This window comes from Henckelia pumila, chromosome 1 (assembly GCF_033568475.1).
Source record: "Henckelia pumila isolate YLH828 chromosome 1, ASM3356847v2, whole genome shotgun sequence".
Taxonomy (NCBI): domain Eukaryota; kingdom Viridiplantae; phylum Streptophyta; class Magnoliopsida; order Lamiales; family Gesneriaceae; genus Henckelia; species Henckelia pumila.
In genome coordinates, this window is record NC_133120.1 from 101,927,592 (window position 1) to 101,953,394 (window position 25,803).

The 25,803-nt window shown below is 37.4% G+C and overlaps 6 protein-coding genes across 9 annotated transcripts; 3 read left to right on the forward strand and 3 right to left on the reverse strand.

Moving 5' to 3' along the window:
- The first annotated feature begins 255 nt into the window (after positions 1-255).
- Positions 256-5,141, forward strand: LOC140880288 (uncharacterized). The gene is made up of 5 exons (XM_073284610.1): positions 256-651; positions 1,151-2,355; positions 3,611-3,757; positions 4,263-4,379; positions 4,508-5,141. The coding sequence occupies exons 1-5, from the start codon at positions 360-362 to the stop codon at positions 5,105-5,107; spliced, it is 2,361 nt and encodes a 786-aa protein (XP_073140711.1). The 5' UTR covers positions 256-359; the 3' UTR covers positions 5,108-5,141.
- A 483-nt stretch (positions 5,142-5,624) lies between these two features.
- On the reverse strand, positions 5,625-8,962 carry LOC140873983 (uncharacterized). Of its 2 annotated transcripts, XM_073277264.1 has the most exons (8): positions 8,872-8,962; positions 8,557-8,784; positions 8,315-8,485; positions 7,300-7,464; positions 7,061-7,225; positions 6,798-6,932; positions 6,526-6,623; positions 5,625-6,170 (listed from the first exon to the last, which is right to left on the reverse strand). In XM_073277264.1, exons 2-8 carry the CDS (start codon positions 8,734-8,736, stop codon positions 5,972-5,974), a joined length of 1,113 nt encoding a protein of 370 aa, XP_073133365.1. In that variant the 5' UTR covers positions 8,737-8,784; positions 8,872-8,962; the 3' UTR covers positions 5,625-5,971. The 2 variants fall into 2 exon arrangements, with proteins under 2 accessions (XP_073133365.1, XP_073133366.1); XM_073277265.1 differs by having other exon boundaries at positions 6,005-6,170; positions 6,555-6,623; positions 8,557-8,937.
- A 702-nt stretch (positions 8,963-9,664) lies between these two features.
- LOC140876048 (protein TORNADO 2) lies at positions 9,665-10,871 on the reverse strand. The gene is made up of 2 exons (XM_073279902.1): positions 10,324-10,871; positions 9,665-10,070 (listed from the first exon to the last, which is right to left on the reverse strand). Exons 1-2 carry the CDS (start codon positions 10,819-10,821, stop codon positions 9,753-9,755), a joined length of 816 nt encoding a protein of 271 aa, XP_073136003.1. The 5' UTR covers positions 10,822-10,871; the 3' UTR covers positions 9,665-9,752.
- A 1,358-nt stretch (positions 10,872-12,229) lies between these two features.
- On the reverse strand, positions 12,230-17,691 carry LOC140885162 (ribose-phosphate pyrophosphokinase 1-like). 3 transcript variants are annotated; one of them, XM_073292100.1, is made up of 8 exons: positions 17,311-17,691; positions 16,853-17,023; positions 15,682-15,930; positions 15,355-15,498; positions 15,104-15,271; positions 14,445-14,514; positions 14,075-14,156; positions 12,230-12,870 (listed from the first exon to the last, which is right to left on the reverse strand). In XM_073292100.1, the coding sequence occupies exons 1-8, from the start codon at positions 17,689-17,691 to the stop codon at positions 12,690-12,692; spliced, it is 1,446 nt and encodes a 481-aa protein (XP_073148201.1). In that variant the 3' UTR covers positions 12,230-12,689. The 3 variants fall into 3 exon arrangements, 2 of the variants coding, with proteins under 2 accessions (XP_073148201.1, XP_073148217.1); XM_073292116.1 differs by having other exon boundaries at positions 17,221-17,558; XR_012150827.1 differs by lacking the exon at positions 12,230-12,870 and having other exon boundaries at positions 14,445-14,524.
- A 121-nt stretch (positions 17,692-17,812) lies between these two features.
- On the forward strand, positions 17,813-18,944 carry LOC140885174 (transcription factor MAMYB). The gene has a single exon (XM_073292126.1). It carries the CDS (start codon positions 17,829-17,831, stop codon positions 18,792-18,794), a length of 966 nt encoding a protein of 321 aa, XP_073148227.1. The 5' UTR covers positions 17,813-17,828; the 3' UTR covers positions 18,795-18,944.
- A 5,251-nt stretch (positions 18,945-24,195) lies between these two features.
- On the forward strand, positions 24,196-24,969 carry LOC140870850 (uncharacterized). The gene has a single exon (XM_073273262.1). It carries the CDS (start codon positions 24,196-24,198, stop codon positions 24,967-24,969), a length of 774 nt encoding a protein of 257 aa, XP_073129363.1.
- Positions 24,970-25,803: the final 834 nt, after the last annotated feature.

Consider the following 25,803-nt stretch of genomic DNA (forward strand, 5'->3'; position numbering starts at 1 on the left):
GCATTGCCATCTTTCATATTTTTCAATGAAAAGCTATAAATAATAATCGAACCATCTCGAAACCCACTCTAATAAAACCGTAAAAATTTTTAAATCATAACGTTGCAAAATCTGAATTTAACCCAAAAAAATTTATTACAAAAATCATAAGGTAACGCGTTATTATTAATCGATTTACACGTGTCACGATCATTTCACTACGTATATTGTACCTCTCTATATATAAAATAAAAGACCCAGCGGAGCCCCAACGCCACGTCACCTTCTTCCCAGCTTCTTCTCCTGCAACGCGCCCATTACCCCTTCTCCCCATTCAAAATCTCCTCAAAACCCTCGCCGTACACATTTCTAACGCACGCATGATGCTCCATTCGTACGCCACCGACACGCAGAACAAGTGCGCCGAGCTGGCCTCGGCTGTGGCCGCCGCGACGTCTCCGCCTCAGATTTCCGCCGCTTGCTCTGCCGTGGAGTCCTTTCTCGGGAGGCACAGCCCCGACCAACAGAGATGGTTTTTCTCCATCACTTTCCCGACCCTAATTTGCAGGCTCTTCGGATTCGATGACTCCTCGCCTCCTTCAGCTCCGAGGCAACACTTTACTAACGGATGGATCGATATCGCTGCTTTGGAAAATGATTCGGAGCTTGCAGGTTAGATTATGTTCGCAACGATTGATTCGGTCTCTTATTGATTTTGTATTCCTGTGTCGACGAGCTGAATTTGACAAGTTTTCGGAAATCTAAGTTTATGGCTTTACTCGCTTTGTAGAGATAGGATTATGTACGAAGATCGGATTTATGGTGATAATTTGATATTGTTTTTAATTTCAGCTGTTTTCTTTTTGGAACTGTTAGTCTGTTAAGTATTTTGCATTATAGTGATCGTTGTTGCTATGTTTTTGTTTCTTCTTTTGGCTTGTTGTATCAACATACATAGACAGTCACGTAATTAATTTCATTTTATTTCCTCAATTGTTTGCAATTTTCTGTTATTTGTTTTAGACGTGTTTACTTGGAGATTTTTGAAAATCAATGGAAGATTTGCATGTTCCTTTTCGTTGATCATATTTGGTTATTGGGATTTTTTCAAATATTTTGGTAGACTGATGTGTTCTTTTTCCCTATGTCCTCTGCTTTTGTCTGCTTGCAGGTAAACTCTTGAACCTTCTATCACCAAATGGGGTGCTGTTGTCCTCAATCTATGAAGCGGACCGACTGTCTCTTGTTAAGTATGTATTTCCAGTTGAACGCCTGCCGGAATGGGTTAGGTACATGCTTCAAAATGAACGAGATTATTCAGGTTTGGCTAGCTTATGCCCATTGTTCGCCAGTAGGGTTAATGAAGATTCAGTTAAGGCCTATTCATATCAGGTGCAATTAAATGTTTTTGAATACTACTTGTTTTGGTTTGCTTATTCTCCTGTTTGTAGAGGAAACAGTGAGAGTTCAGAGGTTGTGAAGGTTCAGAGGACTAGAAAATTTAGGTTGGAGAACTGGTCTAATTCAATTCCTGGTCTTTCAAGTGCGAAACGTGGAACAGAGAAGAAGACCGAGAGTAATTTGTATCTACAGCTACTATATATCTATCTTCATTCATTTGTTCCTATTGGTGATCTGAATGTGCATCAACCATATTATCGGTCCATGCTTCGTTATTCTACTGGTTATGATAATTCGGCGATTGAGCGGGCAGAATTTGTGGTTTATACATTTATCCATTTTTGGTTGGTTGATAATGACTTTTCACCCCTGCCCGTGGGTTTGTGCAAGTCAGTTGGAGTAATGTTTCCTCTTAATTCTGTTCTGGGTGAAACTCCACCTACTGCAGGACTCGCTGATGTGGTAAATGTTTTTGTCAAGTATTTGAATTTGAATTCAATCCCAGCGTCAAAAGAGTCCGATCAGATTGATTATGTTTGGAGTCCTGGACGGAGGGTATCAGGTTTGGTTGATGTTGTCAAGTCAAATGATGTTGCATCTAGTGTGCATTCCAATGGATCTTGGAACTTGCTGGTTCAGAGGCCGTTATACAGATTTATTTTGAGAACGTTTCTGTTTTGTCCTGTGGGAACATCTATAAAGAATGCATCGCAAGTATTTTCGCTTTGGGTTAATCACATAGAACCTTGGTCCATTAGTTTTGAAGGGTTTCCAGATCTTGATGAACTTTCTGGAATCTCAAACAAAACAGCCAAAAGTGTCACAAGAGTAAAATCTCACGAATACTCGTCTTCTTGGCAGGGATATGTATTGTCCAACTACCTGTTTTACAGCTCTTTAGTCATGCATTTCATTGGATTTGCTCACAAGTTCCTGCACACAGATACGGAAGTTATAGTTCAGATGGTTGCGAAGGTCTGTTTCTATTCTGAAACGTTTCAAGATAGTTTTTTGTTTCATTAATTTGCCTCACTCTTATTTTGCATCAAAGCATCACTACTTTATATCTTTATTTATTAATTAATTATTGTATTTCAAGTGAATAACATGTAAAAAAACTCACCAATCAAACATCAAGAACATTAACTTGTATATGACTTGACATCTACAGGCTCTGTGAGAAATTTTATTAGTTATGTTATTTTTTCTTTTGTTTTTTCCCCTGTACATCCAACTTCTATTTCTTGTGAGAAAGACATTAAAATCTGAATTATTCTCTTTTCCTTTTGTTTAGAAGAGAGCAAATGCCTTTTTGTATTTGACTATTAGGTTATGCAATAGTAAGCCATGAACTATCTCATTTGGAGCAATTAATGGAAATACAGTAGAGAGTAATAGGTTTGCGATGAATTATGTGCCCTTAAGAGGTGCAGTAAATGGTATGTTAACACAAAAATGAATCATGACTATTAGTTGCCTATCATACATTATTGCTTAATGCCAAAAGAATTGGATGTAAGATGAAGCTAGGTCTTGTTTCCACCTTCTTGGTTTTAAACTACATTAAGAGAATGCTGAAGTGCGAGAACTTGAGAAAAGAACTTTGGTAAATACGTTTACTAGCTAACTCTTGGCAGTGTCGCTTATATGTAGTCTGCTTGTTCAATTGGTAAACCTGTTATATGTTTTCTCGCATCAAGTTGATATTAATTTTTATTTTCCTCCTTGAACATATTTTGTGAGCATGTGGTTTTACATCATGAGATACATTCAACGATGTTGGATTAGTTTGTAGGGATGTTTTTGGGAACAGGACATTCAATGTTTAGGTCTAAAATACTGTCCTTTGAAAATCGTAGCAAGAGTTGCTAAAATAACCTACTTAGTGATGCTTTATTGTACGAAGATCTATGAGAATTGGTCTACTGCTAATAAGTGCTGCTCGGTGAGTTGATTCTTTTAACTGTTGGTGTTTGTGCAAGGACTTTAAGGATTGAATGTGCATACAGGAGATGGAAGCTTCAGAACATTAGTGGCACTATTTGACAATATAGCACTTTTTTCTAGAGGGAACTCTAGGAAAAATTGCAGTGGTTGTTATTTAAGGAGTAGGGCAGTTTTTCTTTCTTCCTTCTCTAAATAATAAAAAACTAAAAATTAAAATTGATTGTTTGCATTATCTCAAGTGGTATCATTTGCGTGATTGACAGTCATAAATTTTTTTTTGCAGGTTATTAGCATATTAACTTCGTCTAACGAGCTGATGGATCTCCTAAAAAATACAGATACTGCTTACCATTCAAAAGTTACAGAATCATCTAAATTGATGCTTAATAAATTAAACAGATTTGTTCCCACAATCCACCAGCAGTTGCAGGTATGCCTTTGTTTTCGTTGTTTTTGGATGTTCCAAGTCTAGGATTTTTCTTCCAGAAGATGTAATTTATATTCATTGAACAGTTTCTTTTTTTTTTCTGCATTTGCAAACACATTAATTAGCTTTCATTTTTCTTTGTATTTTTCCTCTATGTTATAAGCTTTAAGTCTTCTGTGACAATTATCCAGCTAAAAGCCATTGTGGCGGCTCAGGGATTTCATTATAGCGTTCAAATTTTGGCCACCCTTCTAATACACATGCCAAGGCATCACAAACATGTCTCATTGCTAGATTCAAATAATTTCGAAATCGTATTAATTTGGATCAAGGGAACAATACCAGGCATGTCTCATTGGCTGATTCAAATAATTTTAGAAAGTGTTTTCATTAGGATTAGGAAGCATTATTCTAGTCTATATTTTTATGTAGAGAACTACCTTTTAGAATGTGTACATCAATATTATAGCCTGTATATAAATTTTGCTGGTTTTGGAAACACATTTAGGATTGGGAGTATGGCCTTTGCGAGAACAATGCAGATGGATCCTTTTTACATGAGAATTGGAACAAAGATCTACAACTGTTTGGTGATGGTGAAGACGGTGGGGATCATTTGCTTCAGGTTTAAACTATATTCTAGTCTTGCTACTTTTTTATCATCCATACCAACCCAACCCAACCCCCCCCCCCCCCCCCCCCGCCCCCCGTGCTTCAGTTCACATGTGTTTACCTGTGAGATTTTTTCCCCAGCTCTTTCTGTTGCGAGCGGAGTCTGAGCTGCATTCACTTTCTGGAAACAATGTTGTTCAGAATCTACAGAATCTTGACTCACTGAAAGCCCAAGTAAACCAGTTGTTTGGAGGCCCAATTACAAAGTCATCATCTGGAGCATTGGAGTTCAGACATTGCCTTCAATCATGCCATGAAATCTTCAAGCCGAGAGGTTCTGGTAACCAAATGGGGGCTGAGATTAGATACAAGGGTGACTCGATGAAACGGCCCATCTCCAATGATGAGATCGCATGGCTTTCGAAGTTGCTTGTCAATTTATCGAGCTGGATGAACGAGTGTTTTGGGCTAAACCAGGTTCACTGTGCTCAAGGAGGCGATGGTTGGTCATACGTGGACGTGCCAAGTGGCCTCAGAAGCGTGTATGGACCCAAGGAAACAGTGGAAGTGGTATCATTTTCTCTTCTTTCTTGGATTATGTGGTTAGGGGAATCCGGGGTGCAATTCATGAGAAACCATCATTTGAGGATAAATCTCCGGGCGCTAGCTTTGAAGAAGGTAGTGGCGATGATGCTTGTTTTTGTTGCATTTAATCTTTTAAAGAAAGCCGTTACTTTGTAGATGTATATATTTGTATATATAATTGCTTACTCTATGGTTATGAAATTTTGAGGAAGCAGAGTAATATAATGCACAGAAAACTTGGTGTTGTCCAAAATTAATTTTGATATTTAAAATTTATTTTTACCAATGAGAGGTGGCGATCTAGTGCGGGTCTGTAAGTGTTTTCCAGTTTGATGGTGAAGCGGAACTTGTGGGTACTGGACATTGGGGTGCCCTTCTGAAGAAAGGGAGGGGGGGAAATAATATTTGATCTTAGAATGATCAGTTTTATGGGATTCTCGGTTCATCTCACATAGTCTGCGCCAATTTGAAGGCTCTGTCGAATTGGAGAAAAAGATCAATAATGAATACAAGAAGTGTTGGAACCCCTCCCTTCTCTTAAATTTCGAATCCAGCTCTCATGCATGAAATAAAAAGATCCATAACGGTGAAAGAATATTGGAGGGAAAAGTAATGATAGTGAAAAATATAAAATTATAACAAGTGGAAAAAGAACATTGGAATTTGAAAATCAAAAGAATGATATTTATCTGTAAAGGACTGACCATTCCAAATCCAGAAAACATACGACTTCATCTTCCCGAGACACTGGATAGTACGATCCTATTATAATCTCTTTTTGGAATAAAACCATTTCTATTTTAGACAATATCAGCATCCAGAACCATCGTCCCAAACTAGTTGAGATTCATTACATGGAGCATGCACTATTTGTTTCTTAGACCTTCAATGAATACTTACGTTTGTTTCCGGGAGAAGCTCTAGATTGGCTTTACTTCCCATTTGTGTGATTTCTTGAACATATGTGGCATGTGTTGAGCAGAAAACGGGAAACTAAACTAATGCATGTCAAATGAATGCTCATTTCATAACTTCATCCATCGTCACAAACCGCCCTTCCTCAATTGACAATTGTGCCGCAACTCCTATGGATACAGAAACCAATCCATCATGCAAATCTACATCAAGATCAGGCTGAGCCCCAGCCCCGGTTGCTCTTACTGCTGATAAAAACTGAAGATGCTCCAGATAGCTAGAACCATGATGTAACCCATTGTATCTGATCAGCAGCAAACACATGGGAAGATAAGCATAAATATATTGTTTTGACTGTTAGTCTACAGAAACTATAGGGGAAAATCACTACAAGTCATCTTTGAAGTTTTGCAAGTGGAACCAATTAGATGAAAACAAAAACGTCCCACATTAACCAAGTGTTTGACCATGATATTTAACTGGAGAGCGGTCAATTTCTGTCTAAACTAGCCACAGTGAGTAAATTTTAGGCTGAGATGTTAAGAGACTAATGTGATTGTTTGTTCCTGAGAGTAACATGTAATAGACTATGGTATTACACCTGCAAACCTTCAAAGACAATTCAGGTGACTTGTTAACTAGAAATAAGAGCGACTCACTTTATACGTTCATCCTCCGCTTTTAATACCTCAACACCATCCCTCCCTTCAACTCGGCTGCCCCAACAAACAATGCTCTCAGGAACAAATGCCTCTCCCTGTTAAGTGACTAATTAACTTCAAGAAGCTGCTATAGTTGACAAATGAAAGAACTGGCCCAGCAATTTCATGCAGTGAATGATCATGTGTTGCCACTATTTATGTGTAAGTACATCATGTGTGCATTAATGTTTCTGTACAGGCGCATGTTGTGGACAGAGACAAAGTATTACTTTCCCTGTGTCACCAACAACTGATATCTCTTGTTCATTTTTGCTCCCTTCAGCAAACATACAAAGATCGAGCATGCCCCGTGAACCATTCTCGAATTCAACAATCACATATGCGTTATCAATTATATCAGGCACCTGTCGATACCAGAAAGTGACATTTAAAGTGAAAAGGGTCATCATATACTCCAAAATAGAAAAAAAAAAGAAATCTAAAACTAGGAAGTACAAGCTTTAGTGTTAGATTTCCAAGAAAAGAAAAAAACCTTGCCATCATAAATTTCATCTTTATGATTTACGTCAATGGATCCAGAAGCCATGACTCGAACAGGATCAGAACCAGCAAAAAGCCTCATGAGATCAAAGAAGTGGCAGCATTTCTCCACCAAGGTACCACCGGAGTTGCAGTTGAATCGATTCCAGTTGTTGACCTGTGATAACAAACGTCAAAACTCAAGAATAACACTCAGCGCAAAGCAACTTTGGTGTGAGTGGACAAAAATACCTTAACTAGAAATGGAAATCGATGTTCCCGGATAGCCACCATCTTGACTTGTCCCAGAATCCCACTTCTTACTATGTCAATCAGTTTAGCAACTGGTGGCATGTATCTATATTCTAGGCCAACTTGTATTATCATACCTGGTCTACTCTTAGCAGCATCCAAGACCTGAAAGCATGATTATGTACCATTAGAGAGTTGGACATATAATGGGAACATGGAAAATACATATAAGGCCACATAAACTAGCTAGACGACAGCACAATGTAAAAGATGACACTATAATATTTCCTTCATCAGTTCATTGTCAATGGACGTAGAAAGTATTTAAGCGTGAAGCGTCAGCCAGATGCATCTCTGCTGATACAGTGGAGAAGCTCTGCCAAAATGAAAATTTTCTAGTCCTGGTTCTGATTCATGGGCTCGTAGCTATTGAGATCATTTTTTACCAACAAAGATGGGCTGTGTTCGCAACTCAGATTAACATTTAGTTCACTTCAATCACGATTTATCTTTTATTGATTCAAGGTTATTGCGTAATAAAGTTGCAGAACATAAAGAGTATAGGTCAACCACAGAATTCCCATCTGACAATAGCAGAGCAGGAAATACTCGGCCTCAACGGTATCATGGAAACCCCACAGTCCAATAGCAATAAAACAGGTCATTCTAGTACAAGTTACGGATTATATAGACGCAACATAATTACAAGGAAATCCTCAACGAATACCATGGAATAACAAGATGGCAGTCACAAAAACCTATGTTCCCTTTGATCCCAAAGTATTCAGTTTCTATACACAGCACACACATACACACTGCATTCTACTTTTCTTCATGACATGTCTTGCTCAAACATCCTCCAAACTTCATAATATTTTCAATCCAAGAAACAACACTTGCTGCCACACCCAAAAAACATAAATACTGTGACTATGGTCAGTTGAATGCAATGGAAAATTCAAACTTGCACTCGGAATTAGTGAAGCAACCAAAAGCAGTGGTGTTTGTTACTCACCTTCCTGCAGTCAGCAACAGTAGTGCAGAGAGGCTTCTCCACCAACACGTGATGGGGTTTCGGGTATTTGATGATATCCATCAAGATTTCACAGTGAGTCATGTTCGGAGTCGAAACAACAAGAACATCACACAACCCACTATCCAGAATCTCCTTGTGGCTCGCAAAAACCTTCAAATCCACACATAAAAAGCACATAATTTTGAGTATCACACAACCAAAGTCAAACAAACAAAGCAAACCTGAAGAGGCCAATTGAATGATCGTCCAAGACTCTGTGCTTCTTGCTGGGAAGGCAAATGAGGATCAGCTATGGCAACCACAGCAACCCCATGAGGCTTGAGATGATAAAGATTGATGAGATGCTCTCTCCCCATCATTCCAACACCGATTATTCCATAATTTATCACTTTGTCCGCCATTATTTTAGCTCCAACTGGAAACGAAGCACACTCGATCGAAATTGAAATCTAATCCATTAATTTATTTGTTTAATTTAAACGGTAGAAGAGAGTCGTAAAAACAATAAAAATTAGCGGGTTGAAATTACTGGTGACCTCTTTTTCGCGCAATCATCATGGAATTATTGCCAGATAATGTAAAATTTTATTCGATGAACTTATAAAATTGTCTTGCCTGTGCTATTATCATCATCTCAGTTTAAATTTGTATTTGGTGTTTGAGATGAGATATATTTTGCAAGTGCTTATTTCACTGTTTCTTAATTTCTAATTATAATTTTCAAATATTTTATTCAGAAATTCTTAAAATAAGCTCTTGCAAATTCTTATAATTATATAATTAAAAAAAATCTCTCGTAACATATAAGCGTATATAATAATAATAATAATAATAAAAGATTAACAATAAAAATTAGTCAGTTAATATATAATTTAATGAGAAGAAACAAAATTGATGGTGGAAACATAATTTCGATAATGTAATGTTATTTTATTTTATATTTTTGGATGGAATCCGATAATATAATTGATACGACGAAACACGTGTGACAAAAAATATCACATCGCATGACCAAAATGGACTTGATCCAAAAATGTCTCGTCTGGAGTTTTATGAGCAAGATATCCAGTCACAGAAAATAATAATTTGCAAAATTAATAATATATTTTAAACCGATATTTAATATTAAATTTGTACAACATGCATGATGATTATTGGTTCAAGTTTTCAAATTTCTGCATATCATGTCAAACATGAACTAAATCGGATTTCATTTTTATGAGGTACCCACATCCATGTTAATTCAAATAGATTTATACGCGCGCGCATCCACACACACTCAAACGCATGAATTCTTTCGGATCAAAAAAGTATGAACTCCTGGAAAACGAAAGAGCTAGCTTAGAGTGAATTAAATACACAACATGCTGGCATATAGCTAGGTCCAAAACAAAGTTTTTGCATGGTTAATTAATTATTAATTATATGAATTCCCTTGCTTGTATTTCCTAAAAAGCTCTTCGGTTTTGGCATTCCTAAACGCAAAACATCCGATCAAATAAACCCAAACCAATCCCACAAAAGTTATGAGCAATATGATATCTGCCCTTCTCCATTCTTTCTTCAGATTAGCCAATAATCCAGCTTTGCATGAATTGCAAGAATAGCACAGTTGCGTTTGATCATTGCTCCACTGCAAGCAATCCATGTCCGCCGCATTATTTATGGGACTGATCCAATACGTCGGATTCACGAACGTGTAGCCGCATTCCGTAGGTGGTTTGCAGCATCCAGACTACGTTACAAAACCAATGGAGTTGGAAGTATATTATGTACATATATACATATATAGACCAAGAGCTGTCCAACCATGTTTTTCCACTCCGATAGTGGGTTTTAGTGGTTTTTGTTGTTTTTTGCGAAACTGACCAAGTGGGGAAACATGGTTGGACAGCTGAAAATTCCTCTATAGACCAAACATGTTTAATTTGATTCTAACATTAATTGTCTTGTACGTTTTCTTAGAATTATATGGCTTTAAATTTTACCTGCAAAGGAGTTATATGTGCGTCGAAGAAATCTTGAGCCATTCTGTAGCTCTGGTTCAGCTCAGCACACATGGTGGATGAGCTGAGACAACTTCTGATCCTATCCCATTTCAAAGAACTTCTGACCCTTCGTTGGAGCCAACCCGAATAGTCGTCGAGACTGTATTCTAAGTAAGTTCGACTGGGGACAACATGGCCGGACCCTTTCAATGTTACCATGTAAATGAAAACAACTAAGCATGCAAGTAATACTATGAGGATGATCATGGCCACCAAGTACACTATAAGCAGCCATGGAACTCTCCAAAATCCTCCTACAAACCCAGCCAGTGCAACTACTAGGATGAGAATTCCTAGGATGATGACTGGCCATTGTAGGATCCTTACACAAGAGTTGTCTGGTTCAGTCGCCAGCCAAATTCCTGCTCCGATTATAGGTATTGAAAGAAGCATTGCGATGAAGTTTATGGCTCCGATCACATTGCTGCTTAATGCCATAGAAAGTTTTAGAGGAAGTGGTGTTTGATTCCAAGTTAATGGAGATGCATGTAAATTTGATAATAGATATGTAATCAGCTTCAAAGCTACCAAGGCCATGGATTATTATATTTAATTAATCTTCACAGTTTTCTATGATACTTTGGCCCAAGAAGTTCCGTGATTTTAGCATAACTTTTTTCAGAGGGGGTGGTGGGTAACAGGATGTAAAGCATGGAAAGGTTAAAGAAGGAATTATTTGCAAGGAAAAAAAGGTATTCTTGCAATGGCATCGGATTCTTTAGTTTGTGTTTCGAAGTCAAAAAGTGATTTTCCTTGATGGAAGGGTTTGTGACTTTGTAGTCAAAATTTGATTCGTCTTGATATATGTGAGGGTTTGACTCGTTTGTACACAAATCAATTATCAAGTTTCTATCCACGTTTTTCGACCAAAAAAAAAAAGTGCTTTCTATCCACATTTTGGGGGGAGAGTTTTTTCAAAGTTGCAAAAAAATTTGGGCCCTTGATGCTAGCATTTGGGTACTGTCCGTGTGTTAGTATCGAATTACTCGTTATTGCAGAAATAATACGCGCAATGTTGTTGACTCTTGTCATCGAGAAGCTTTTGCACTGGCAACTCCCATTATATCTTTCAACAGCATATTTTGCAAACCAACAAAACTCGCTCTCAAATATAGCCGATAATATGATAACAAAACAACTCACTAACTTGCATTGTTTTGTACTTTTGTTTGAGAAACAGGGTTGATGTCAGATTACAAAAGGGTGTAGTACAGTATATCTAAGTCCTTGTGTAAACTGTGATTTTATTTATTTATTTTTTTTAAAAAAAGATTGACCGTGAAGGGGACCCCATTCCACATGAGTCAGAGGCTCATTGGCTCATGCGGAGGGTAAATCGAGTGATGTGCACGAGCGACAGGAACCTGAAGGAGGGAGCATATGACCCAATCCCCATAGAATACCCCATTGTCATATAATAACTGATGGAACATATTCACAGAAAGTGCATCTTAAAAATAGAATCACTAGTGAAATTGATTGTATATGTGCATTGTGCGATGATCAATCCTTGGAGTTTGTCATATAATAACTGATGGAACATATTCACAGAAAGTGCATCTTAAAAATAGATTATGTGATACAGTTAAGTTGTGAGATATGAACAGGGATTTCCAAATAGTCAGTAGTGATCAATCCATAAAACAAACTTGAAACAAGAAAAAGGGAAAAAAGGCATAGGCACCTCTTTTCCCTACAGAATCAGGAAAGTGAGCAATTGAAATATGAAAGGTATATGAATTCAAACCAAAATAAGGATGTGACTACAAGACTTTTTGTAGTCCCTGGCTACATTCGAACAATGTTTCTAAACGATGAGAGAGAACAACAATTGGGCAAAAAAAAGGATCAAAATACTGCTGTAACAATTTCATGTGAGTCTGTTTTGAATCCATGGCTTTTCAATGAAATGGAAAAAAACAATAAATTAAATAAAGATGTTAAATGAGCATACAATACTTAAGTTTGCTTCTCCTTTCCAGTTTTCACAGATGTCGACTCAGGGATTCCCCATTTTCTTGAAGAAAGCTGTTGGAAACACTTGGTCTTTTGACTAAACAACTTGAAAAGAATGATTCAGCTCACCCTGCATCTCAATCGATGCTCAGTATCAGGCTAACCAGGCTAAAGATATCTGCAACTGTAGGAGGTGAGTGGTGGTTATGATATGTAAAATGATAAAATTAGATAACCATCTGAGTGAAAGGTACAGGGTGTGAGTCTAATGATTGGATTATCGTTTTAGTTCTCCATCAGCGAAGTAAGCCAGTTCGTTCTCCCTATACTCTTGCAAATTGATCTTTCCTTCATTGGAAAATGCTGCTCACAGAACAATCATCATGAACTCGCCATATTGTTTCACCCAAAAGATTAGCGACCGACAGGACCGTCAACTGTGGGAAATAATTCTTCTCCGTTACTGGAATAGTATTCGTAATAATGACCTCTTGAAATAGGCCACTAGACAGCCTCTCGACTGCAGGTGGGCTGTCAAAAAACATCTATACGTCAATAAAGCGGAAGCTTCAACATACAAGAAGCATGCACATGGTGTGACAATTGATTACATCTCTTTCTTCATCAAAAAAAAAGCCAGCATATATTAAAGATACAAAGGATTTCGTCACCGTCATCACATAGAAAAATAACTCAGGCTCCCTAATCTTTGCTTTATCATAATACTCCCTGCTTTCTGTGAGATCCATGCCTTATTGTACTTCTTTTCTTCAGTTATCAATTAAGTGATTACATTTATGCCTACTCTGCAAACAAGGCAGGTCGCAGTCGTCGCCTTAATGACCAAATACAAAATCCTGCAAACTCTATAATTGCCTACTCCACAAATAAACAAAAAGGAAATGTAGTGCTTATAAATAGCTGACCACATTAAGGCTTTTCTATCACAACCAAATTGGTAGATGAACAATACTGGAGCATGTTTTTACGTAATTTACTAATTAAAGAAAATTGAATACCTTAATTTTCATTTTTTTAAAAAAAAAAACGAAAAATATAATAAAATCAAGAGTGAGTGAGTTTAACTAATCATCATGTTAAGAAAATGCAAAATGAAAGAATATTTCCCACCGACCACCATAAACATTAAAGCAAATCGTTTGAAGTCTAAACACATTGCGGTACTCTTTCTACCACTATGTTAATATAGAGATCGTTTTCAAATCAATATTTTATTGACACTCATCTTTGATCAAAAAATTTGAACAGCTTGTTCTAAAAATAGGCATTTTCCCCATTTTATCAAATGATGAATCGACGACCTATCACCTATGCCTTGATGTATAAGTAAGAAAAATCTTTTGGATTTGAACTGAAGGAAGAAAAAACAACTTTGCTGATATTTTTTATTAAAAGATGAAAACACTAATAAAGTTTGTCAATTTGCAATGTATTGTTTATTACCATTCAATAGCCTATCGTAAAGGTGATGCATTTGTAAACCAGATTGCAACTTGCAAGATATCCAATTCTTTCATTCGCATGATACATCTTTATGATTTCAAAAAATATGTGCAACAAATAGAGCAATACCAATTGACGGCTAATTAAACTTAACTTGCACATATGCTGAGGCAACTTGTTCAACAACATATGAAGCTGTTAAAAAAAACCAGGTAGCACATAGAAGTTTGTTCTAGTTAATCAGCAAAGAAGGATCGACTCTAATAGTCACCTGAAAACAGCATGAGTGCTGCATGCATATACTTCCCTAGCACCTTCCTCATGGAGCAAAGCTGCACCTTTGGCAATAGTTCCTAAGAGCCAACAGCAATATATGTCAGCATTTGAAGTTTTAAGTGAAAGAAAAAATTGGTATTTAACTTCTCACTGATCGTCATTGATTTCAAATTATTGACCGGCAAACAAAGCCTTACAAGCTCTTAGTAAGATAGTTGTAATGAGGTTCAATGGTTTAATTCATTAATTATTTTCTTAAATGCAATTTTGAAGATCCGCGAGTATGAGAAAGTGATATTGGAGTTCAATCCTACACCATTTTCTAAGAAAGAATACCATAATCAATTGTATAAGACACTACTTACCTGCTGTGTCAATCATATCATCTACCATAACTGCAACTTTTCCTTTAACATCACCTATCAAATTCATTACCTGCAAAAAGCTATGGAAGTTGTTTAACACGGTATTAAACTTTACGCAAGAAAGATAAGTTAGTATTTCAATTAGCCTGTTCGCACCAGATAGATTTCATAAATAATCATTTGTAATGGCCAATAAGACTAAAACGGTTCCTTATTAGTTAACTGGTGGAACTCGTAGAACCTGCAGATGGTTCACTTTCAATTTAATTATGGTGGATTGTCCGCAGGTTTTAAAAATATAAACAACATGTGGTATTACTAGCATCTACAACTATAAGACGCCATATGATTGATATCTGCATTCATAAGATGTCAAAGAGTAATTGTGAGCTTTCTTGATTATGTTTTGCCTACAATATTATACCGTAGTTTAGCTAGTTCAACAACACACATAAACTGGTCTAATGCAGCATTCAAGCTAATTGCACCTCAAGTAATAATCGTAAAGCTTAATGCAACACTAAAATTAAGACGTTAACTCTAGTCAACACATTTATAAATAAGAGGTCAAAAAAGAGAAGATAAAATTTATTCCTTTTTTGTAGCATATAAAATATCAACTCAAGAAATTGTAGAACAACAGGTTAGCATGAAACTACCTCCGCAACATTATGACCCTGACGTCTTTTATCCACAATGGCTAGAGGTGCATCAGATAGTTTCTTGGCGAAAGCTCGAGCTCTTGCAACCCCTCCGACATCTGGAGAGACCACTACCAAGTCATTGGAACTTATTTTCTTGCTCGCTAGATAATCGAGGATGACAGGCTTTTGCAGCGAAAAAAAAAAAGTTAAAACAGTGACCAATTAATAGGAAAAAAAGTAGTGAACAGAAAACTTTATGCAATTACCTGACAGTAAACATGGTCAACAGGAATATCGAAGTAACCCATGGACTGGCCAGAGTGGAGATCACACGCAAGTACCCGATCTGCACCTGCCTCTGTGATCAGGTTGGCCACTAGCTTGGCAGCAATAGATTCACGTCCTTGGGTCTATTGACAGAAAAACAAAACAGATTCACAGAATGAAATAGAGTGCAACTGAAAATGGTGATTTGTATCATCACTCAAGAGTTAGATACGAAGTAAATTCATCGGTTGTCACTTGTCATATTCATCGAGCATGTGTGCATCATTAAAAACTCATCTAGCCAGTAAAACACATATTTAACTCACCTTTCTATCAGCTCTAGCATATCCAAAGTACGGAATCACTGCAGTAATATTTTTGGCTGAAGCCCTTCGGCAAGCATCTATCATCACCAAAAGCTCCATAAGATTTTCGTTGGCTGGAGGACAGGTGGGTTGGACCAAGTACACATCACAGCCTCGTACACTCTCTTGCAGTTGAACATAAATTTCTCCATCAGCAAACCGTTTGACTTGGATTTTTCCAAGATCGAGGCCCATATACCAAGCAATTTCCTAAGTGAGACAAATCATCTATATCAATTAATATGTAAGTAAAACAGTGAGAATGCAAGGCACTGCATAAACAGAGAACGTATTAATCTTATTGTCCGAAACAACTACATGGATCAAGACATAGACCAGTTGACTAAAGGCTATGAACTGCCCCACACAAGCAAGAAGAACACTTGAACGGCTTGAAAAATCTGCAACAAATGGTGCTTCATCAAATAGGCAATAGCACAAAGAGGATGATGGTTTTCGTTTGGTTATGAAGGCATTTGTGCCGTAGTCTCCAGGCAGAAGACTTTCGGTGGGGCTAAATGCCTAAAATGGTTGAATATTGGAGTAACCTTGGCAATAATAATGAAAAACATGGATGAAAGGTGGTCAAATGGATACAGTGGCAGTTATCGAGACATGAACGGGAACCATCGCCACCTATTGCAAAAGAGCAAGAAGAGCACCTGTATAGCTTCACTGCTTGAGTTTGTAACAGAAAGGCAATAAACAGGATAAACATGGTAAATAGAACAAGAATAGTTGTTTGATTTGACTTGCTGCCAGAAGAAATTATATGCAAAAAAATTTCCCGTACTTCTCAACCTTTCTCAATTCTGCTTTGGTCTTTTTTCTTACCATAGAGTCCGAATAAATACTAATAATCTCGTATACGATCTTATTATCTGTCAAAAATATAATCTTGAATATAAATAGCAACATTGAATGAACGTCAATGCCAATAAACCGAAGCAGCTAATTCATTCAATCAAGTGAAATCTAGTGACCAATTTAAGTTGGCACGATATTGTCAAAACCCACATGTACGGAAATAAGAGGAATCAATGTTGTTCAACACTGTCAAATGGAAGCTAGATGAGCAGTGACGCAAGGAAGCAACAAATCCATCATCATCTCCATAGACACTGCAACTCACCTGAGAAAGTGCAGAATTGGCAGAGCCAGAGAATATCTTAAGCCTGGTATTACCGCTGTTTCTGTTCATGGCTTTCTCCAGGCGCTTGGATTGCAAGAACTTTGGGAGTATATTGTCGTTGAGAACCGGAACACAAGGCTTTCCATTCACTGGCTCCATCCCTTCGCATTTCTAAATTATACAAACAACAAAACAAATGCATGAAAATCCCATGCTCTGCTTCCAGTCCATTCAGGAAAAGGAAATTGAAATTTTATTTCTTGTTCAGTCAAAACTATATTCTTTCTCCAAAAAAAAAAGAAAGAAAGAAAGAAACTTTAAATTTTTACTTTAGGCGACAAAATCAGGACCATGGACTGTTCAATTACCATGAAAACAGACGACATATTTCGTGAATAAATTCATCAAAAAGGATCAATCATCGTGAGACGAACAAACACAAGAGGGTTCGGACGTACGACGGCGTTAGGAGCAAGCGTCCGTTGGGAGATGCAGCTGGGGTGGGTGAGGGAGCCACGAGAGAACATACAGGCAACTGAAGACGGAGAAGGTGCTCGGAATACCAACGACGCCATGCTTACGACGGCGGAGGCGGTGTTTGGCCGTCCCTCGGCGCGTGAAAATATTGGTCGTAGCTGGGGATTTGGTTTGCTTGGGTGAAAGAAGTCTCCTAGGTGGCTTTCGCTTTTCCAGGAATCATCCTCGCCTCCCCTTTTTCCATTGCAATTTTTTTTCTTTTCTAAAATTCTATTATTATTATTATTTGTTAAAATAAAATTTTGTTCGAAATAAAATAAATTGAAGTTGGCCAAACGCCGCCTTAAATCTGATTTCTCCATTCCTAACCCTAATTTCGACACAATCCCATGCCTGTCCTAATAAATCCCAACTGCTGAATTATGTCGTCTGAAAGCAGCAATATATTTTTAGTTCAATAGTTGTTAGGAATCAGGAAACAAGATTTTCGCGCACAGGCATGGAGTTCTTGGATGAATACGAAAGTAGACCAAGATTGTTGATCCAATCGAAGCAATCGCCCCAACCATCCGACCCCGACTCCATTCACTCGTCTTCTCACATCCACAAGCCTACGCTTCTTGTTTCCCTTTCTCTTTCAATTGCCATTTTGTACATCGCATTTCGTTACATCGATTCGGAACCCCTGAAATCCATTCTCTTGTGGCTGTCATGTTCCCTTTTTCTCGGGCCCTTTGCCCCATCTTCCCTCACCGCTGGCGATATTCGTGTCGGACTCGGCCCCGTTATCGAGGAACCCCCCAAGGTGGTTGCTGATAGTGATGAAAAAGTCAGCAGAAAATCATCGAAACCCATCAGAAAACAACCATGTGAAGATCTCGTCAGATTTGATGGGTTCTTTGACAAATCAACGGATGTTAATGGTTCGGACAAGAAGGAGGCAGATGGTTGCGGGTCATTGAATGAAGAGAAATTTGAAGAAAGGGAGTGGAGTAGCGCGGATGAAGACTTGTTGAGGAAGCTAATGAGAAAGCATCCGGTGGGGCAACCTGGGCGATGGGAGGCAATAGCACAAGGGTTCAAAGGAAAGCACGCGGTGGAGAGTGTGATATCGAAAGTTAAGGAAATGGGAATAAAGAAGGATACTGATCAACATTCATTCGAGAAGTTTCTAAAGGATCGAAAGCCTGTCGATAAACGGGTTCTCGATGAGGCCGGGGTTCTTGATGCGGTCGGTGTAATCCATAAAAACGTGGAAGAAGAAAGGAAAGAGAGTGGATGGAGTGCTGGAGAGGATTTAACTTTGCTTAATGCATTGAAGGCATTTCCAAAGGATGTGCCCATGAGATGGGAGAAGATTGCTGCTTCTTTGCCGGATAAAACTAAGTCAGCCTGTATGAAGAGGGTGACAGAGTTGAAAAAAGATTTTCGGAACTCAAAGACGTCTACTGTTCAAGCTTCTTAGGTGAAACGATTTGCTGAGTGCGAAATTTGGTAGTTAGTTTAGAGAGGAGCTTCCCGTGAGTTGGATCCCTGGTTGCGAGTTGCCGAGCTTTATGTTTGAATATTGCTCGGATATTGTTTATTGATATGATGACATGATATTTGGGATGAATTGTTTGCTTATTCACAGGATTGACATTATTTTTTCTTCTTGATCGCCAGCATTATTTTGTTGTTTGTGATATATGTTCTCGATTAACATGGATTTCAAATACATTGGTTTTTTTTGTGGCGATTATTTTGTTGTTTGTGATATATGTTCTCGGTTCTCACTCGATTAACATGGATTTCAAATACATTGATTTTTTATTGTTTGTCGATAGAAACTTGAACTACACAAAACATACACACTTGTTGCCAATTTGGTGTCAGTAGGATCTTGATTGCTATTGCAATGAATAACGGATAATGTACATTTGAAATAGAAGGATCTTGATTGCTATTGCAATGAATAACGGATAATGTACATTTGAAATAAAATCAAGAAACTCTAAGCCTTAGAAATGGTTTATTTTTGTACCAACATAAATACGTAATCTGATCATAAATTTATGGACACTAAATGAAAGATATTCTTGGAATTTGGATAAGGTCTTTTTCTCCTTTACCATTCATGATTTTTGCAAATTTTAATTGCAAGATTGGTAGCTTTGTGTAAAAGTTAACTATGATATATTAATTGTATTGTTCACCATAGCTTTGCAGCATCAACTCTTTCCGTTCATCAAACTGTCAAAACAGCCTAAGGCTAACATAGACATCTAGCGATGTTGTTATTGTCAGCCTCTCATCCAAAGTGCCCGCATACCATATTCACGTCCCGAAGAGACGCATATTGTACTTAATCCCACAACTCGTGGGCACAATCTCAAACCCAACGATGATGTTGGGATTGAGGTTTTGAAAAATATCTATCTGAATCGAATCCGTCATCCTTATTTGATATATTGCCTCAAAATACAAATCTGAATAATAGCGATATCCTCCCGTATATGATATCTCCTAGCCGTTACGCCTATCTGGATTGGGCCTTCTGGTAAGTAGGTAATCATCCAACCATTGGTCACCCCTATTCCGATAGAAATGATACTCGTATGGATCCTGATCTTGGGAAATAATGTAAAAATACAAAATTAATGTGAAAACTTCTTAATAATCAAATGAGTTACTCGTACGGATCCTGATCAAGTTACTCCCGCTACACTTTTTCCTCAGCCAGCTCTCGTGCTTGTTAATCCGGCGAATCAAATTAATTCCGTCAAACTTACTAACGAGAATTATTTGCTCAGAAAACTCCAGGTGTTGGCTAGCATTCGAGGCTTGGGGCTTGACAGAGAGTGTTCAGAGCATTAGTTTTACTACTACCGCCCAACTCTGGTCACGGGTTTCATGCCTTTTTGCAACTCGATCAAAGGCTCGAGTGATGCACTTTAAACTCCAGCTGCGAACAATGAAGAAAGGGAGTTTGAGTACGAAGGATTATCTTGCCAATATTAAAAGATATGTACTCTAGTTGCATGTGGTCATCCCATCTCCAATGACGAGCGTGTTCTCTATGTTATGGGAGGAGTTGAACTTGAATATGACTCGGTGGTTGTTCACGTCACGTCCAAGATCGACTATTCCATCTGTCAATGTCATTCTCACAATCCAAATAAAGAACCCACAACAGCGAGGCTCCTTCTCTCCAGTCATAATAATTGCAAGATTAGCAATGATCTTCTGTATATTTCGATGGAATAGCTTTTTTAAAGAGTTAACTTTGATATATGGCTTAATCAATGCTGATAAATGCGTTCAACTAGACACATCATTAGACCATCTCCAGTAGCACACAAAAATAGTGTGCTGCTGTAAATTGAAGTTGAAATCTGCTTCAGCAATTGACTGCATTTTGGTGTTTTTTTTAAGCTGTGAACAGAGTTGCACTGTTCACAACGGTATAATTTTTTTTTTCTCATTTTCTTTTCTTTTTGTTTTGTTATTTTATGGTTTATTTGTTTATATCATCATGATTTTCGTTTTTTTTTATAATTTTTATATTATTTGTTTTTTAAAAACATTAATAATATTTTACATATTATTTTTAAAATAATTCGTGGCATATATGATAAAAAAAAATTAACATAGGATGATTAATATTTTATAACAAAATTACATAATAAAACGAATTTATATAACATAGGATAATTTTTAATTAAATTTACCACATTAATTTATATAATAAAAATAAATTATAAAATATATGTAAAAATAAAGAATATTATGAAATATTCTTTTGGTGAAGACTACTGGATATGAAATATTATTTGCACTATATTTAACGCAATAATAATGTAAATATTGCACTATTTTAGTGCTAACTGCTCGAGATGGTCTTAGCAGATTGTGTCTCTCGTTTCTAATCAATCTGGATCGTAAGTTCAAACATTATATTCCTACATCTCTATATTTATACAAGTCCTAAGCATCTAGATATTTCTATTGTAAGCTTCTAGATCTTTCCGCACGAACCCAAAACCTTAATGTTTTTTCATAATATTTTACATCTTTCTACATTGACTTAGAACCTTCAATCTCCTTCTTAACTTATATAATAAGATTTCGGGTGCAACCAGACTATGTGACCAGAGCCGGTTTCAGGGGAAGGCCACCTAGGCCCCTGCCTAGGGCCTCCCCTTAAATAGGGCCTCAAATTTTTTTAATATATTATATTATATACTATATAATAATATAGGTTGACTTTTGAGTAATACGGTGAGCACAACCGTCAAAGGCCCAAACCTTGTTATTTTTTATTGAATAATAAAATATTAATTCACTAATATTGGGATTTGAGAACGCTGAACACGGATGACGGAAACCCGAACTCTTGTCTTTTCAATTCTCGCCAATTTCAGAACACTTTATTTTGCCTCTTTTGAAATTTTCTCCTCAAATTATTAGATAATCGATGTCGTGCCGCCAACCCCAACCACACCCGTTGAGTCGCTGACAACAATCACCTTCACTCGTCTCTCTCACGATCGATTTCAGATTCTGGAAGTTGGAACCCTTCAGTCTTCACTCGTTTCTTGGGAAATTCATCAGTTGCTGTTACAACCATCGCTCCCACGACATCCAAGTAATTTTTTTTTCAATTTTATAGATTCTTCAATTTCGGACATCTGTCCTATTCTTGTGTGTTTGTAGAATTGTAGTTCGGGTTCTTGAATATATTTTTTTGTATGTTTGTATATTGTCGTTGGTGTTTTTAATCTCATACAATCAATCTTTGTTAATATTTAAATTATTATTTTATTTGTTTTGTTAGATTCGCATTGTGAATTATGACGGGAAAAAGAAAATTTGAATCTGAAAGTTCAAAGAGGAAAAAAAAGAAAAGACAAGAAATTCTGACAAAATATCTCGCTGGGTCCAAGGAAAGGTACATAAAACCTATTGTTTTCGTAGAAAGACTGGACTACCGCGGATGATGATGTAGTGGGTACTGATCCAATCTTTACTGCTAGTGTCAATGATCAAAATCTGAATTGTAGTGACCCTTACCCGGATCACCTACTAAACAGAACTTAGGCATGCAATTAACTTAGTCAAAACAGTAATCAGAATTAAGCTGCGAAAACCATATACAATATACAATCCCAAGGCAAAGAATCTGTAAATACCCAAATATTATACAACCAGATCGAACAGCTGTATCAATCCAAATAACAACAGAATAAAACCTAGGCGAAGCTCCAGCTGGCCAACCACTGCCTAGCCCCTCTTGGATCCACCCGCCTCGTCCAATCGCAAACCTGCCCCATGAAATAGGGTGTCCAGAAACACAGAGTACGAGACATGAGCATAAAATGCTCAGTAAGAGAGTATGAGTATACATGCATGCAAAGTGAACTCCCTATAAACTCGAGGTCAAGGATCAGATAACAGAGACAGACCGGGCCCTGGTATGTAGCATGCTATGCCGTCGCTTCAGGAGGTGCTCCCATACCATAATACCAGTGGATATGCCGGACCCAAATCGATGGAAGTCCAACCACTAATAGGATAGAGAAAAACCCTACTAACAGACATCTCGAAGGAGATAGCTCAGTATGCAAATGAATGCAGCATAAATCAATGACATATAAATCATGCAGTCACATAATACATACATACTCAGTCAGAATATCTCGAACAGTACTTTCGTACCTCAAATCAGTGCAAGCTCTACCAACTCTAGGTCCACGCCTATAATCTGCTCTACACTGCCAAATGATACTACTATCATTAAAGTGCTCTAAAAGCCTTAACTAAGCTATTGCATACTCCTAAATATTTATAGGAAGCAAAAGCTATATCTTCGTCCGTCGTTAGCCCTTTGATGTCGAGTGCCTCAAAACTAGGCCACAGCTCCGCTACGACGCCTGGATCGCTATGCCACTTTCGGATTCCCCACGGGACGCCTAGAATTCCCTAGATCTGAGTTAGAAGGCTAAGGAATTGAGAGAGAAGAGAGGGATTGGTGCACTCAAATGTGAGCTCGGCACCCCCTATTTATAGACGACGATCGGAACCTCCGTTCCTCGATCGGAACGTCCGATCACGATCGGAACGTCCGATCACGATCGGAACGTCCGATCCCGACATCGGAGCTTCCGATCTCACTTATCTGCCACGTGTCAAAATCTCACTGGTTGACTTCGGATATGGGTGATCGGAACTTTCGATCCTGCCACACGTCATGCCTGACGTAATTCGATCGTAGCTTCCGATCGCGCTTTCGGAGCTTTCGATCCTATTCGGAGCTTTCGAACTCACCTTCGGAGCTTCCGATCTTGCCTTCGGAGCTTCCGAACCCTTCCCAAGTAATTTATGATTAATTCTTTAATCACTGATTTTGGTTACGGGCTACTACATGAATACTGAGAATATAGTTACATATCAAATTTTAACTGAGAATATAGTTATGAATGATGAGATTCAAGTAAATAATAGTCGTGAAAGGACTGAAATTGAAAGAAATAATAATAACAGAATGAGGGATGGAGATGATACTAGAAATTTGAATGAAAATATAGTTATGAGTTGTGAAGAATTAGATGATTTGTTTGATCCGGGAAATTGGGAGAATAATATGCCTCAAAGGAAAATTGATTTATTAATAGAGAAAGACCCAAAAAGAGTTATGGATATCGTGTATCCGATTAATGACCAAGGTAGAAGCTTCAATGATAAACATTATATCCGATCTTTGTCAAACGGAGAAAAACTTGACAGAGCATGGCTAGTGTACTCTCGGAAGACGGACAAAGTGTTTTACTTTTGTTGTGTGTTATTTAAAAGAGAAAGTTATTTCAAGTTCTTTGACAACAACGACTATGGGTTATGGTGATTGGAAAAATATTCATGCGAGACTTAGTGAGCATGAAAGAAGTACCGATCATATTAATAGTTTAACAAACTGGATGGAGGCAGAAACAAGGTTGAGAAAAAAACTAACAATTGATTCTTCTAATAAAAAATTCATTGAGAAAGAAAAAATATTTTGGAGAGATGTTTTGAAGAGAATTATAAGCGTTGTAAAAACTCTTGCTGGCAGTAATTTGGCGTTTCGTGAAAGTAATGAAAAGCTTGATGATCATAATAGTGGAAATTTCCTAAGTATAATTCGGATGATTGCTGATTTTGATCCGATCATGGAAGAGCACCTTCGACGCATCCAAAGAAAAGAGACTCGTTGTGTCCATTATCTTGGTCATAATATTCAGAATGAACTGATACTTTTGTTGGCAGTAGAGATTAGGAATAAGATCATTGAAATCATTAAATGGGCCAAATATTTCTCTGTAATTCTTGATTGTACTCCGGATGTTAGCCATGAAGAACAAATGTCTCTTATATTGAGATGTGTTGATGTTTCCAAGACTCCTATAACAGTTGAAGAGTTTTTTATTCAATTTTTGAAAGTGGTTGAAACATCAGGGGATGCACTTTTCAATGAGCTTAAATATGTTTTGGGAATATTGGAACTTGATTTTAATGACATGAGAGGGCAGAGTTATGATAATGGTTCAAATATAAAAGGACAATACAAAGGAGTAAGCAGTAGAGTACTAAAAGAATATCCAAGGGCATTTTATGTTGGATCATAAATCCAACATTGGGCTTATATGTAAATAATTATGTGTTGTGACTGTCAAATAAATTTAGCCCATAAAAGTGATCTAAATAAGATTTTGGTTTATTTGGGCTTTAATGTATCTAATAGGGTGTGACCTTTAATGTGTAGATACTAGTGGGCTTTTCTATTTGATTGATGGGCTTAAATAGAATCCCAAAACATAAATATAGGGTTATGGTCCCCAGATCACACGACGTTTATGTCCTTCTATTCTATTCCCATCGATAGTTATAGAGCGTGAGAGAACTGAAGGAACTCTCAAGGCAAATCGTGTTGATCTGGAAGGCCAAATCATGCAGATCTACATCGGTATCAATTGTTATGAATTAAGGTACGCTTCCGCTTAAGTTTACAGTATTTAATCTTAACGATTTAGCATGATGATTCTGGGTTTAAGTTTATAGGGATTTTTCTCTAACAAGTGGTATCAGAGCCACTCATGTTTAAATCATTGAGATACGGTTTATAATAGATTTGGTCTAATCGAAAATAGAAAATTACAGTGTTTGAATGAAATTCGAATTTTTCAGTCCAAAATATTTTTTTTAATTTTCGGATTTATTTAAAAAAAAAAGAAAAAAGAAAAAATTCGAATTTCCCGATTAGGGTTTCTGGGGCCGCCGGAAAACGCCTGAAAACGGCCAACCTACAGCCATTTTCAGGCGGCGGGGGATGAGGCGTTTTGTAGGAGACATACATGCGCCTCACTTAGAACCATTAATTCGCCGGTTTCCGTCGCATAATCGCCGGATTTCTAAGCCAAAGCTTTGACAGTCAATGTCGCGAGCTTCGAAATTTCAGAGCA